Source organism: Harpia harpyja, chromosome 17 (assembly GCF_026419915.1).
Source record: "Harpia harpyja isolate bHarHar1 chromosome 17, bHarHar1 primary haplotype, whole genome shotgun sequence".
Lineage (NCBI taxonomy): Eukaryota > Metazoa > Chordata > Aves > Accipitriformes > Accipitridae > Harpia > Harpia harpyja.
The window spans coordinates 648,454-664,487 of record NC_068956.1 but is presented as its reverse complement, the minus strand read 5'-3'; the positions used below and the strand labels follow the sequence as shown (position 1 = coordinate 664,487).

The window sequence follows — 16,034 nt, the reverse complement described above, 5'->3', positions numbered from 1 at the left end:
GGCACTTTGAGGCCAGAGCACCCAAGCAAGGATGCTGAGATCTGGCCTGGAGAGGTTTGAGAGTAATGGGGAGGGCAGAATCATACCCAAATACTCTGTTGGTGGTGAGGGCAGGAGATGGGATGATTTCTCATAAATAGAGTAGGGTGTGTGTTGAGGCAGCACAGGCAGAAAGAGGTGTGGGCACTGTTAGGACAGGCAGATACAGGCCCAGGGTGTGGGATGGGGTTGTTGGTGGGTGCTCCCCACCCCAACAGCAGGAAATAAATTTGTTTTGTTGGGGGTGTGGGGGTGTTTTTTAATGGGCTAGAAAGAGCAAAGCATTTGAAGAGGAAGAGTGGGACAGCAAAGGTTTGTGGTGGAGGGGATTGGGTGGAAGCAAGGGTTAAAAAGTGCTTTGCTGCTGGTTGCAGGGAAGAGTGAGGATGTTTGAAAGAAATAGGATGAAGCTTTGCTGGTACTAAATCAAGTACATTGTTGCATGGAGAAGGCTAATTGCAATCAGTGATGAGGGAATTAATTTTAGTAAATAAATGCTGAGCTTCTGCCAAGGAGAGAAACCCATTTGTGGAAGAAATTTTGATTTTTTAATTGAATAAGAGCTAGCGGCTGTACAACAGTGTAGTTTTGCTGCTTAATTCCTTCCTGTACCTGTCTTAAGCTGATGGTGGTGACCTGAAAAAGAGAGTGTCTGTAGTGCCAGGAGTCTTGATGGATCACTGAGGGCTTTCTCCAGCGTCTGTTTCACCTTGCACAGCTCTGTCATGTTGATCCTGGGAGATCAGGGGATTTTCCAGGAATGGATGGCTGCCATCAGAATAAGGGAGATGGATTTGGCCCCATGAATTCTGCATGGCCTTTTTCTCTGGATGCTGTTATTAGATGGTTTGTGAACATCTTTAGTTGGACCTTCCAGCAGAGGCACCCAAAGGCATTGTTACTTTTCTTTAAAAGTCCATCAGAGATCAAATGGTCTAATCGCTGGTTGTATTTACATTTTTTTCTAGACAGTTTAATGTGGGTTAGAAACAGGGGCTTTTTTGCATCATGCAAGCTGTTTCATTAAAGGAAAAAAACTATCTTTGAACTCCTGCTAATACGTACTTAATAGTTGAAGGTTTTCAAGTAAGACTCGCGGGTTGGGTTACTTGTGCTCGGGTGAGGAACCAGGGATCTGTGCTGCAGTAGTGGTTTGCAGCGCTGCTTTTAAAGTGAAGTGGAAAACGAGACGACTTCAGTGAATTTCCATTTAACTGTCTGCTACAGCCCCCACTGTTTCAGAGGTGATGATAGTTTAACACAGCAGCAAGAGGACGTGAATAATTTAGTGTGTTGAGCGAGACGCTTGCTTGAATTCTCTCCTTTGTCTGCTCCTGATGAAACTCCTTTCAGCTGGAATCTTCTACCTACAAAAACCTCTATGAAAATAATCAGTTGGAGTTCCTAGGCTCTAAGGGGGGAAGATGGATGAGGTCCGTGTTGGCAATGCCAGTGAGTTGTGTGTGACTCCTTGATGTGACAAGAGTCGCACGTTGCTGCCTTCTGGAGCAAGACTGTGTGCCCTGCCTCTGCACCTCGCAGGGAAGGAATTTTACTGCCGAAGGAACTAGTTCAAACAAAATAGGGAAACGGGCATGTGTTAAAATCCCAATTCTGTTTGACAAATTCACCTAAAAAAAAAAAAAGTTTTATGGTTTTATGTGTGAATTTTCACATGCATTTGTGGATGAATACTACACGTTAAACATGGAGTAGTGGCTAACAGTTCTCTGTATAGTAAATAATATCCAGTTGTGCAATGTAAACTTCGAGTATAAAAATACTTTGAGTACTTTTATGACAGTGGAAAAGGTTGTATACTCTCATAACTTTGTCAGGCTTTATTGTTTGGTAATTAGAGCTGGAAACCCATGATTGCCCTTTTTTGCCTTGCTCACCATGCTGCTGCTCTGTAGCCTTGCAAGATATTTAGGTTCCCTTTCATTTTCCTTACCCCTCCAGGGGGAATGGTAATTTCTGTGTACGTTCTTTACAAAACCGTTTCATGCCTTTGTTAAAATTTATGAAGTTATCCTTGGCATTTTTTTTTTTAATTGAAAACCAGAGTTTTAGGCGAGGAACCCTAAGCAAGGAAGTTAAACTGAGTCCTTGTTTACATTAGTAAAATATGTAAACAATTCTTTTACCCCAAATATAAAACTTTTTTTTTTTTTTTGGCTGCTATTCCAATGTTTGTAAAAGCGAGTTATGTAAATGACAATTCTTACAATTAAACTGCTATCTAATCCTATCCTGATGGCTGTCCTTGCTATAAAGCTCAGTGCTACTGGGGGCAATCGGCTGCGATGGCATTAACACAGCGTTTCAGCATTATTAAAGATAATGGGACCTCGTAGAAGAAAATTGAGAGAACCTGAAATTAAACAAACAGAATTCTCATTAGATAAAATCTCCCGGGAGAAAGGAAAGATCTGGAATAAAATACTTTGGTGTTACAGAGTCACTGGGGCTGGCAGGGGCCTCTGGAGATCGTCCTCTCCAGCCCTGCTCAAGCAGAGTCTCCCAGAGCTGGTTGTCCAGGGCTGTGTCTCCGTGGATGGAGACTCCACAACCTCTCTGGGCAACCTGTGCCAGTCTTGACCACCCTTAGAGTGAAAACGTCTTTTCTGATGTTTAAGCCAGATTTCCTGTATTCCGGTTTGCGAGGCAATTGCAGCAGAAGGGGTAGGACTGGAAAGCATCATTTCTCGTAAGACGTGTCTTTCTAATCTGTTCACAAACCCAACCCAAACTGCTTTGCATGGTAGATGTCACTCCAGCTCTGCCTAGTCTACTCCAGCACTTAGGCCTAAGTGTCTGTTGATGCTCAGGGCCCCTGAGCAGTCTGCTTGTAGGAGATTGCGAAATACCTTTAGTGGGGGAGAGCCAGCCCCCAGGGCGACGTGGGTGGGTGGGAGCGCAGAACAATGGCAGGAGAAGGGATGTAAAGATGGTATGTGTTGATAGTGCCCAGGTGAGCAGGACATCAGCGCAGTCTATCAGGACACCCCATGGGAGGGGAAAGGGACTTTTTTTTCCCCTGAAAGGAAGGACAGATGGTAGCTGGTAAGAGATGATAGCGGGGGAGATAAAGAACAGGACTGGAGGCACAAAACAGCAGGATGGAGAGACAAAAGACTCCTGATGACTCAGAGAGCTGGGGTGGGAGGATCGAGTAAAGATGATGATCTCAGCTCCTAAGGGGTCCAGGAGTCACACCCCTAAATCCTGGTGTGGCCTGCCACTTCTCCCAAGTGGTGAGGACCAGACAGCAAACGTCAATTTGTAGAAACTGCTGTAGCAAAAATCAGTGCTAGGCCTTCTGGAAGAGGAAGATGTTACTTAAACAAAACCAATTTCACACTCATTTCAAGGCTTTCAGTCACTGAAGGTGCCACGCATTGTGTTGGAGTGGCCTGAGATGGAGTGTCATTGCGTGTGACATGGAGAGCAAGGCATGTTGGTTGTTAAAGCCTCATTGCATTATCAACCTGTCAAGAGGAACCCAAGAGATGACCTGGCTTTTGGATAGGTCTTTTTTGTCTCCCTTTAGGAGACAAGGGTTATTATGGTATATGATCTTTTTGCTTAATCTTCCATAAATCTTAGGCAAGGTCACTAGCCTTGGTCTTTGTTTCTTCATTTGGGGTATTTTTACAGCTGCAGCCTGTCTTCCCGTTGAGGTAACAGGGAGGGGAATGGCCCATGCCCTCTGGTGAAACCTCATGACAGTTCTGTTATCAGTGCAGGGTCTTCTGCTGATTAAATCACTTGTTCCCTTATTCAGGCTTTTTCTGGCCTTCATGCAAACAACAAATTCCTCCCTATTTACTAGCTTGATTGCCGGTGACTGTGTTATCAACACATGCCAATTCCCGCAACGATGCTTTATTGCTCTTTCTGTTACTTTCACAGTGGTGCTTCATTCTTAGCATTTGTGTTACAAATACCCATGGGTCCTTGTGGTTGCAAGAAATCTGGGCAAGATCAGTTCAATACACCTGTCTTGTTGCCTGAATGCTGGCTGGACCACTTGGATAGACAAGCTTTGGGGCTCAAGAGTTATGTGGTTATGAGAGTGTTAATATGAATAAAACCACTCTTGTTTTATAATAACATGACCTTTCCTTCCTATAATTTGAACTTTACCAGAGTGTTGCTACATTCATTGCTATAATAATAAGCACAGACTCAGAACAAGATGATCACGTAATATTTTGGGAGGTATTTTTTAGCCTGATTTAATTTTTCCTTCTGAAGTCAAGTCCAAAGGCGTTACAAATACAATGACCATCCTGTGTTCTTGCTGTCTGTCATTGAGATCAGCATGACAAATCATTGCAGAAAAGGCCCAGCCCGAAGTTCTGAGCTAATTTTGCAATAACTATGAAGAAAACTCTTGCAGGGTAGGAGAGGAAAACTAAATCTGGGCAAATCAATGTTAGGGCATCCGGTAATATTTAAAATAATTCTGCCACGTTCCTCTCCCTTGCCAATTAAATTCAACAAAAATTACACAGACAAAAAACTGCTTCACCTTGGTTGCTGTGAAGTACTTGGACAATATTGTGGCCGCGCTATGCAGTGCCGTTAGTCACTCTTCCACCTCCTGCTGCCCCCAAAGGTGTAATGGAAGAATGGAGGCTTCCTGGCACCCCCGAGCAGGGAAACGCTGACTTCGCCTCCTGAACTGCCACCGTTTCTCACGCCCTGCCTGCCACGGTGTTGTCCCTGGCTCCTGCTTTGGTTGCTGTGTGTGGCTGTACCAGACGTTTTTCCCAGGTCCAACCCAGGCTCTGAAAACCCGGGTGTCCCTTATCTCCACCAGCTTCCTACAGCAGCTGGCCGTGAGCAGTGTGGGGTGAGAGGACAGCCCTGCCATGCCAGAGAAGGGAGAGCGTTCATGGCTTGTCCAAAACCAGTGAGTGAACACCAGTTTATAGGGCTGCTGGACTCTTCTGGCCATATGGAGATCCAACAGTTAGCGCGGAGTAAACTTCCCGAGGTTTGTGAAGCAGCAGGACACCAGCCCTGCCTCTTCAGGAGCACACAAGTAGTCTCTGTCATTGTTCAAGTCATCTTGCCATATCTATTAGGAGTAGCAGCATGTTCCAGTGCTTATTTTCTCTTCTTCAGCTGGTGAGTGCAGAAAACCAAAACTTTAGACGCAGCCTACTGAGTAGTGCCCCAAGCGCAGTATTTGTCATGCTGGACCTAAAGGGAAAGGTCTTGTTTAGACTCTGGTTCAGTCATGGGAGCTGGTGTGGGGACACAGCTCTGTGTCCAACAACTGGGGCACAGCGATGTGCCAGTGGAGGGAGGAATCACTCCTTTTATGACATTTTTTGAATTTTCTGTTTCTAACTAACATTTTACGTGTAGTGCTCTCATAGGTAAACTTGAGAGAATCTGATTTACTCAATTCTGGATAATTTTTTATTTTTTTAAACTTAAGTCAGCAAAGCTTGAATGGACAGCAATAGGCATGTGAGGTGATTTGGACTGGAGAGAGAGAAAATGGCTGTTAATGTAAAGTAATTTGGTAGAGATGGTTGAATCTTTGCATTTGGAAATAAAGCAGCACGTAGCCTTTTAGAGTACGCTGCTGCAGGGAGGCATGGTGGGTCTGTTTTTTCCAAAGCTAAACTGTTTTGCATTTTCTCCTGTTTTTTTTTTTTTTCCCCACAACTAAACAAGGAGGAGATTGTGCCTAGTAGTAGTAGTAGTAGTAGTAGTAATAATAATAATAATAATAATAATAATGATCTTTCTAGATAATGCAACTAAGCCTATAAATTCAGCCCAAATTATGCCAGTTCCAGGCCTGGCAATACTTGTAACTCGCAGAAGAGCTTGGGTACAAAACATGCTGTTGTTGATCACAATGTCCTAAAAAGAAGTCACCAAAGAAAACCTGACCCCAAGCACCGCATGGCTGGATACAGGGGTGGGTGGAAGAGCAGGGTGCTGGGCGGGGGTGGGTTATAACCCAAGGGTGTGGAGCACGGCTTGGGGCTTTATTCTGGCTGTGGCATGTACGCCTTGTGTCAACCTGGTGGGTGAAGTGTGGGTGAGTCTTGTTCGTTACTGCGGACTTCTGCTCAGCCAGGTTTACACAATGGGGAGTTTCTTCTGGTGAGATCTACATTAAAGCATCGACAGCCATTGATAATGTTGGGTGAAGCCAGCCAAGAGCTGCTGTGGTGGTGTTACTTACGTGATCCTGATGTGCATGTGTGTATACCTATAGCCTGATTTCTCGTTGGTGCTATTTTGCAGCAGCAGATTGTACAGCATGTCTTCTCCCCACATTAAATCATGCAATCAATCGGTTTGCCTTTGCGTGTCCCTAAAGGATGATCGGGTTTTCATGTCAGAGTGCCCATTTTTAAAAACCTGCTTTTGTAACAAAAACTGGTGCCTCCCCTTGATACATACAGTTTGTCTGTGGGTTACCAAAGGCCACCTCAGAGAAGTGGTGTGTCTGAAGGGCCTTGGTGTCTGACACTCTGCGTGTATTAGTGGCAGGGCTTGCTGTGCCGCTCTAGAGCAGGGCTGAGGCTGTGCGTACTGGGGACACGCACTGGCGTCGGTGTGGGCTGCCGCAGCTCTGCCTGCAGCAGTACTGAGTCACGGGGCCGGAGCTGAAGAACCCATTGGGGCAGTTTGCTCACCAGGTTTGAAAAAGAGAGACACTTGGGTACAAACAAAACCTGCTGTGCTCCACTCTGTGCGGGACCAGGGCGCATGTTCTGAAGCCATACCAGAAACTCGGAGGGTTGCAGCAGTATAGTTGCCTGCTGTGCCTATGCCAGAGGTTTTAAGGGCTTATCTACCAATTTTTACCCCAGTGTTGGAGATTAGAAGTATGTTCTTAAAAAGCTCTAAAGGGTAGACCAGACATGGAGTTTTAGGGCAATTCTAGTTTTAAAGATTTTTTGGTTTGTAGTTTCGAGGGCTTTTGCTCTTTCCTGGAGCGGTGATGAGGGCTCTAGACTCCCAGCCTTGAGGGGTGGTGGAGCACACGTTGGGGGTGTGTGACAATGATAGTTATCTGTACTTAATCATTGTTATTAGCAAAGTGTAAATGGATTTGGATATTTAATGATGGCAAATTTTAGCATGCATGCATAGGGTGCAGTTGTTTACCTAAGGTACAGATACATTTTCTTGACATCATTCATCAAGCACCTCGAGGATATCACTTTTCTGTGGAGCACTGAAGGGTGATCGGCTGTTAGGATCTCCTGGAGCCTGGTAATCTGAGCAGGGTGCCTTACGTAAAAAACAACCAACCAACCCCACACAAACCCCTTTCAATTCACAGTGTATGATATTATGCGTTGGCATATGAAATTAGGTCAGTATTTGCTAGTGCAAAATCTATAGCTAAGATCTTGAATATGTTTGTCTATATGTGTATTTATAAAGACACCAGAAATAATGGTTACAAGCATAATATAAGAGCTTGGTCTGATTTGAATAATGGTCTGACATCCGTCGAAGTGGATTTTTTGAGTGACTTTGTTTCAAGCAGAATATGACTTTGAAGAACATAATTTATTCAGCTGCAGATAAGTAAAGTTAAAATTAAATTCCTGATTCTTGGCTTATGTTCCTCAAAATTAAACCCACAGCATTTTATTCAGTCTCCTGATTAGGGATACATACATAATGAGGCTGGTTGCGAGCCACGTATTTAGAGTGGGAACATAAGATGATGAAAATCAACAGTTAAAGGTAGGAAAACAGCGTTACATTTACATGACATTCTAGTTTGTTGTTTGTTTTTTGGTTGGTTTGTTTGTGGGTTGGTTTTTTGGGTTTGTTTTTTTGTTTGTTTTTACTGAGTTCTTACAGATATTTAAGAATAAGTAGGCTTATGGCTGAAGCTGCACTGGGTTCAGAAACTTTGGTAGCTGATGTCACGTGCGTTTGCACATGAGCAAAACCTGCGCCTGGAACAGCTGTATGCAGCGTGGCTGCGTGTGTGTTTCTGTAATTCATTGAGCTGAGGTTTGTGGTGGTGTTTCAGGTTTTGGGTTTTTTTTACCCATTCCAGAAGGGCTGAGGGATGATTTTCCACGGTGAAGTCTGGAAATGCACTTGACAACATCATCCGGTGTCAGTCTGGTTTCCTCCATGTGGGAGGCTGTGTGCTTACGTCTGGACATCGGTGCTATTACAGAATCCCAGACTGGCTGAGGTGGAAGGGACCTCTGGGATCCATCTGGTCCAACTCCCAGCTCACCCAGAGCCACAGGACCGTGTCCAGATGGACAAGTCTCCAAGGACGGAGACTCCACCATCTCCCTGGGCAACCTCTGCCGGGGCTGGGGCATCCTCACAGTGGAAAGTGTTTCGTGATGTTCAGAGGGACCGTCCTGCATTCCAGTGTGTGCCCATGGCCTCTGGTCCTGGCACCGGGCAGCACTGGGAAGAGCCCAGCTCCATCATCTTGGCACCCTCCCTGCAGGTATTGATGTACATGGAGGAGATCCCCCTGCGCCGTCTCTTCTTCAGGCTGAACAGCCCCAGCTCTCGGGCTTTTCCTCATAGCAGAGACGCTCCAGCCCCTGAATCATTTCAGCGGCCCTTCACTGGACTTTCTCCAGTATGTCTGTTGGACCCAGCACTCCAGGTGTGGCCTCCCCAGTGCTGAGCAGAGGAGAAGGATCTCCTCCCGATGCAGCCCAGGACACCCTTGACCACTTCTGCTTGTGGTCAGCTTGGTGCCCACCAGGACCTTCTCTGCCAAGCTGCTTCCCAGCCGGCTGGCCCCAGCCTGTGCTGTTGCCTGGGCTTGTTCCTCCCCAGGGGCAGGACCAAAGCAGGGCTATTGGCAGGCAGGTCTGGTAGTGGGAGCCCTCAATTTCACAAGAAATTAACTGAGTGAATATTTAAATGTGGTAGGTAACATATATTTTGTCAGAACCTCTGTATAAGAGGGTTTTAGACTTTCTCTAGGATTTTTTTTTTCCATCGGGATCACGTAGTATGTGCTAAAATAATGAAAATAATTTTTCAAACTTGTGTGGATGTAATGTTCAAAAGTCTTTTGTATTGATAGTGAATCCAAGTACTTGCTAGTTGTGTGGAGATGTGACAGAGAGGTGGATAGTCCCAGTGATCATCTTTGGATAGCAAGGTGAGCGCATGCCCAGTTATTCGCAGCAGATACAGCGTGTGTAGCAGCAGCAGGAGAAAATCCATCTACTTTTCCTATAAATAAGCTTGTCTTGTCTTGAGAGGATCATGTTAGAGTTTGGTTTGAGCTCATATGTAATTTAGACTTTCCTTTTTAAATTCCTAGGATTTCAGTCTGAACTCTCTTTGATTTTTCGAACATGAAGCCTTTCTAATGGGAACTGGGCCAGGAGCTGTTAAACTGGTTTCACAGTGATCTCAGAGCAGTCACCCCTGGATAATTCTTAATCATTATCTGCTTACAGTGAATCTGATATAGGCTCTGTGAAACAAAAGCGTTTTTCTTAATGCGCGTCATACAAAGAGCTCACCTTTGGGGGATGTTTTCAGTGCCTGGCATCTATGCTTTTGTCTCGGTGCTGCAGCGTTGGTCTGCGGCTGTCACGGTGAGTCACGCATCGCCACGCGGCAGTGCCATAGAAGGGATGGATCAGCCACAGTTGGTGCTTACATGGACTCAGGCATGCAGCAAAATTTAGAGTGTTAGTCTTGAAATGTAGAAAAAGATGTGAAAGCAAGCCAGAAAAGTCCATTTCATAATCAGGAAGAAGGCTAACTTTTTTTAATTGACGTGTTATATAAACGTACAACTCTTACTCTCAAAATGTCCTACTAGACGCTGTGCCAACACTAACAATCTCCAAGTGAGAAATGAAGCTCATGAAATAGGAGGTAAAATATAGCTGCAGTCCTCCCTTTCCTCTGCCAGCGGGGCATCGGTGGACGCCGTGCACGCAGCAGAAAGCCCCAGCTGTGAGACCTGCCCTTGGAGCACGGGGAGGCCCGGAGCGGTGGAAAGGCTGAAGAAGCTGACCTGGAGAAGAGCAGCCTCGCTGAGGCCATGACCTGCCCTTTGCTGTTAGGGGTTTCGTAGGACTCTGGCTGTCGCAAATTCCCCTGCTGTGAATGACAGCACCGGGATGCTTTCTCAAGTGCTCAGCAAGTGCTTTTCAAACACAAGAAGCTTAGTGAGAAAACACCATGGTGGTATTTTTGGTACAGGCTGCCTAACGTTGGTGTTTTCTTCTTCCTCAGCAGAATTCTGCCGCATTGACAAGCCCTTGTGCCACGACGAAGATGAGCAGCTCAGCTTCGAAGCCGTCCGCAACATCCACAAGCAGATGGACGATGATGCCAATGGCAACGTGGACGTAGAGGAGAGCGATGAGGTTAGTGCTCGGCTGCTTTGCTGTCCTTCTTCCACGCAGTGCTCTGCTCTCGTAGAGGGCTGTTCTGTTTGGGTAACGCTAATGTGGCGGTGTGCCTGAAATTGAGGTGTGCAAGCTCTTAGGCTGTTGGCTGCCTATCTCTTCATCTGGCAGAGGAAGCAATGTGCCATCTTGAGCCAAGTTTCTGATCCAAACAGTCCACTTCAATCTTAAGTGTCTATGGCTTTTCCTCTGTTCTGGGAGTTTCTACCCACTTAACCTTTTTCTGCACACAAGGTATTATCAATTCATTCCACCACTGAAAGACAACAAGATTGATTTACATGATTGTTGTTATTATTTCATTCCTTTTTTAATTGCGGGGTTGGGAAACACTTCTGAATTCTCATCGAGCCTCTCTGTCACTCTTGAGCAGATACACTGGGCTTCTGTCTCCTTCACTTTACAGTGTTTACTGCATTCTTCCACCAACCCAGCTGAAAGTGTTACAGTACATGTGTGCATACTGCTGAAAAAACAAACAATATTTTTGTTGTCTTGGCCTTGGAGATTATAGCTGATAACTTTATTGCAGAGAAATAAAATTGTTGTTGTTTTCTTACATAAGCACCAACAGCAACTACCAGAAAAGGGAAAGCTGTTTGTTTATAATGTTGCCTCAGTTGCAGTGCAGGCTCATTTACAAGGCTCTGTTCAAGGTGAGGAATTCTGTCGTATAAGGATACTGGGATCTAAATAAGAAAGTTGAAGTGTTGGAAACTAAAAGAAAGGAGACTCATGAAGGGGTGTGCTGCCGGTCACAGGATCCCAGTTCTCCCGATCCCTCGATCCACAGCAGAACTGCAGCCTGGATAGGGATGTGCTGCCTGTCCTGGTCTTGCTGCTGGGCTCAGGGGGACAATGCGTGGCTCTAAAGCTACAGGAGTGAAGGGTGGAGGCGTAAGTCTCACGCCAAGTCCACGTCCTGGGACTGAGGCTGGGCTGTGCTGGGAGCAAGGGCTGTTGAATGGTCTGAATTCTTGGCCCTGGAAGGAGGCGAGCCAGGAGCTGCCAAGACCGCTGCTGTTGGTGAGCCGGTACCCCCGCGTGCGCCTGGCTGGGAGGTGGATGGTGGGGCTGGCAGCAGCCGCCTGTGCTCCGCTGAATGCGCCCTCCGCACCTCGGGCCTTTGCCTGATGAAGATGTCGGTATGTTTTGTACGGCCTGTGGGAGAACCTGATATAATCTCTGTGGGTTTGGGAATTGACAAAATTGTGACCTGCTGCTTCTGGACCAAAAGGCATCTCTTCTCCCCCCCCCCCCCCCCCCCCCCCCCCCCCCGCCGTTCTGATGCAGATGGCAAACTGAAGGCATATGACAGCCTGCACAACGACGAGTCCTTCACGAGCCCTTCTCCCAGGTGCTTTATTCCCACTTCTCAGATAAAGAAACTGCAGTCCAGGGAGATTAAATCTCCCACCCAAACTAACGCAGCAGTTCAGTTTATTGGGCAAATTCAGCCATCACAAGGGCTCTTCAGTCTCCTGGGAGGTGACGGTCCCCGGGGACGTGGCAGAGCAGCCTGGAGCTGAGCACCCTGTTTATGAGGAGCCAGCGGTGTTGGCTGGCTGTTCCCAGGTTGCAGTGCTGTTCCCTCTGCCTAAATCCCACTTCACAGAGCAATTAAAACAAATTAAAAGCTTTCAATTGCATTTCCTAAAATTTGGTGTTTTCCCTGGAGGCAGTTCTCTGCTCAGCATTGCTTTGGAGCAATGATTTACCTCTCCCACTGACTCCTGGGATAGCCTCAGGCAAATCAATTCACTTGGTGCATCCTACTCGCCTGTTATTAAATTGAGAATAAACCTCATGTTGTTAGGGTTGGGCATTAACTAGCAATTTTTATGTCTCTCTGAGTAAATCTTGCCCTCTGTCTCGGTGGACTAGTTGAGAGCTTATTGTACAAGCACTAACAATATTATCTGTTCAAAGCCTTTGTATCATCAGTTCATTTTACAGTATAGATATTGCCACTGTATGAGTAATAAAATTTATTTTTCTAAAAGGCTTCAGAATCACTGCCTTGCTGCAATTACTAGTCTGTATTCAAACCCATCGTCGCTGGATCAGACCGATGCCTGAGCCCCTTGCATCGCTTCTCTTGGACCCAGCAGCTCTCCTCCAGTTTCTGGTGTGTGCATTATCCCTTCCTGCTCATTAGAAGCAGAGCTGCCAGGATGGCAATGCTGAATTTGGGGATCAGACCGTTGCATGTCCCTGCTGGGAGTTTTTGCAGTGTTCCCCCTCTCCCAGGTGCTCCCAGCAGAGTTTGCCATTAGTTTTCCCCCTGCCTGTACCTGTTGCTACTTGCAGTTGCTCTTTATCATCTGCTTCCAGGGGACACCACTTCCTGCGTTGCTCTTGCCTGCGCACGTTATATCTCCTGCTCATCCAAATGGGATTTGTCGTAGTGTCGGTCCGCAGATCCCTTCCTGACATCCACTTCGTTTGCTGCCCATGGGGAAGTGAAGTGCAGCACTGTGCTGTCGTGTTATGGGTTAGCCCTCACCGGTGCCTGAGTGCTGCCCTGGAGTTCCCGCAGCCACCGCTGAGCCCTTCACCGCTTCTGTCATCTTTGGTGTTATCTTCCGAGCTCTTTGGGACAGGAATTGTGTCTGAATAGTATTTTGGGGAAGTTTGCAGTTGTCACAAGCTTCCCAGCAAAAGGTGGTGGTCCTCCTTAGGAAGGAAGGAGATGATGGTATTTCTGTTGTTTAATGGAAAAAGCTTTTTTCTGTTACTTCTGCTGTTAATGGGTGGATAGGGGCAGTTTAAAGAAGTAGATAAATGTGGAATTTTTCATATAAGAAAGTCTGGTTTTTTGTAAAAGTTTGTTTTGGCTAATTGAGACAGCCTGTATTAATTGGCTTCCTTCCTATAATTTACCTGTGCGTGAAAATGCTGCTGTAAGGATATGACAAACCCATCCTTCTCCCTCCAACCCCAAGTGCAGCCCAGCGCTGGGCTCTGCCATGAGAAATGCATTCCGTCTGTCGGTGTGTGCCGCAGTGTGGGATTTTGCTGGCAGGAGGAAGAAACCTGGAGGCTGGCAAAGGCAGCCGGCCATTAAACCGAGCTTGGCAGATGCCGAAACCCCGAGGAGCGGTGACCCTGGTGAGTGATCGGCCAGGCGCAGCCGGTGACAGCCGGGATGGCCTGACGGCACGCGGGCACCCCGCGGCTGCCGCCGGCCCGGAGTAGGAGCTCGGCTCTGCCTCCCGTGGGAGCAGAGCTGCTGCCGCTTGTGGGGCCTCGCCGGGAAGTGCTCATCGCAGCGAGGTGGTGCATGCGTGTTGTGTAAATGAAAACAAGAACATCCCCATGGTTGTTGTGATGGCTCTTTTCCTCCTGCTAGCCTGCTACTTTTCACAAGTGACCTGTGACAACTGTCTCTGAGTTCAAGAGGGAAGAGAATAATCAAAATAAAGTATAAGCCACAGTTTGCAGTGTAACCTAGTCAATATTTTAAATATGCATCTTTTCTGAGAATTGAAGATGATTTTTCCTTGGTTTTCCCTTTATACTCAGCGAGCATGCTGTGCATTTTATGGGCAAATATTGCTCTCCATGGAAAATATTTGTGTGCACATGTAGGTCTCGGCAGCTGGCAGTGAATTAGTGTTTATATCTGTTTACCTATTGACAAAATGAAGTATTGTAGTGACCCCACGTTATATCTGGTGGACTTGGCAGTGTTAGGTTTATGGTTGGACTCGATGATCTTAAAAGGTCTTTTTCAATCTAAATGATTCTATGATTCTATAAATACAGTTGCAAGCTTTACCTCTGTTAAGCTTGAAACTTTTATTAAAGTTACATTAAATTAAACTTTCAATAAAGGCTTTGAAGCCACTGAAAAAGGTATTTCAAGAATTTTCCTTGGTGAGCCAGCTACTTACTGCCCGAGCACTCAGTTTCTCTGCTTTCAAGGTTATCCGCTCTAACCCCCCATGCGTACCCTGTAATTGTGTTTTAACTCCCTGTCTTTGGTGGTGGGACAGCTGCCAGAGACATTATATGGAAGAATGCAGGAGGCTCGAATTTAAACCTTTTACGGCTTTTGCGTTTAATCTTCGTACACCCTTCTTCTTTCAGTGTGCAAAGCTCCCACCTTGGGAGGGGATATAGAGGATGGCATGGCATGCTCTATTTCCATAAACTTTTTAGAAAACGAAGCAGACAATGACCCAGGAAGGAGTGTGTTACGGCAAGGTGCTTGTGCCTTCCTGGGCACGGCCGGAGAGGCTGCGAGCACCTCCCTGCCTGGGGACCCCATGGGACCCCCCGGCAGCCCTGCAGTGGGGCAAGGGTGGGCTCTGGGGGAGGCTGGGGAGCCTCTTTGGGGTCACAGGGTAGTTCGGGTGGGACAGGACCTCGGGAGGCTTCCATTTGGAGGGTACTGATGTAGGGGGGGAAGCTCTTGCAATGCCGTGCTGCAAACAGTTGCTCTGGGTAGTGTCCCTTTAGCGTAGGTTTATATACTTGGGATTGATTTTATTTTTTTAAGTGGTTTGTGACAGAACAAAGTGAGCTAACTAATATCTTAACGTAGTTCCAGAACAGAACATGTTGATGACTGGTCAGCCTTGCACAGAGATTGAGCTGAGTAGGACGAGTTGCCTGGAAAACCACAGTTCTCTGCTGTTTGCCTTTCTGTTTCATCTTATATTAATTCCTTTAATTAAAAAAAAAAAAAACCACAACCTTCCTCTGTTGAGGATAAGGCTGAGGTAATTTTGAAGCTTGGGTTTAATCACCTGTTCTCCAGAAGCATTTGCAAGCTTCAGCAGCGACTGCAGGTCCCACAGACATCGGTCGTGGAGGCGCGTGGTCTCTGTGCCTGGAGCAAGCTTTTCCCTCCCATAGCAGTATTTCCTTTGTTGGTTGAGAACTTTGTATTTGCATTTACTACTTTGGCTTTATCTCTTTGGGGGTAAGTTATGGGTAAATTTTGTTTGGGTTAAAAGATCTGACTGGGCAGAAAGGGAGAGACAGACAGATAATGGTATTTGTCAAATATTCTAATTAAGGCAAATTTTGGCCAGCGACTTTATGCTGTCCTTAAATCATCATTGCATTTTTCCTTTCTGGAAGTGAATTTTCAATGAAGTTTAAGATGACATCAGTGACCTCGATTAAAATGAAAGAACTGTCTCTCATGGGGAAATCTTCTAATTAGCAATCTATTTCTGCTCTTTGCACTCACTCCAAAGGCAGCTCCAGCTGTTTAGGGGCAACTCTGATGTAGGTTCACACTGATGAGTCTCTCAGATGCTGTTAGCCTGGTTTCCTAAGGAAACAAGGTTTATGGTATTGCTTGATCAGTCCCTGGCTCCTCTCAACCTCTGATCCCACTGCCTGGCGTCAGGCACGTTAGGAGGAAAGAGGGCTCAAAAGTTTTCTGCAACTTTAATGAAAATCAGTAGCTCAGAAGAGCTGTTAAAATTGGTGAGCTCACTGAGGGAAGCAATGCACGGTGAGCTCTGCAGTCACTTGGTCGGTTCTGGCCCCGTAGCACCTGCACAGGAGTGAGGTGCATACACATCTTGCCCAGGTGGTAGTTGGTGCTCAGGAGGGATG

General features: G+C 46.3%; 1 protein-coding gene across 11 annotated transcripts in view; it reads left to right on the top strand.

The window, feature by feature from the left end:
- Nucleotides 1–16,034, top strand: part of STIM1 (stromal interaction molecule 1) — a 102,341-nt gene that overhangs the window by 30,679 nt on the left and 55,628 nt on the right. For 9 of the 11 annotated variants that reach the window (XM_052812521.1, XM_052812523.1, XM_052812524.1 and 6 more), the window contains one exon: nt 10,282–10,415. In XM_052812521.1, the coding sequence (XP_052668481.1) occupies nt 10,282–10,415 (134 nt within the window). The remainder of the gene's footprint in view (nt 1–10,281; nt 10,416–16,034) is intronic. The other 2 variants (XM_052812522.1, XM_052812526.1) reach the window with 1 other exon arrangement.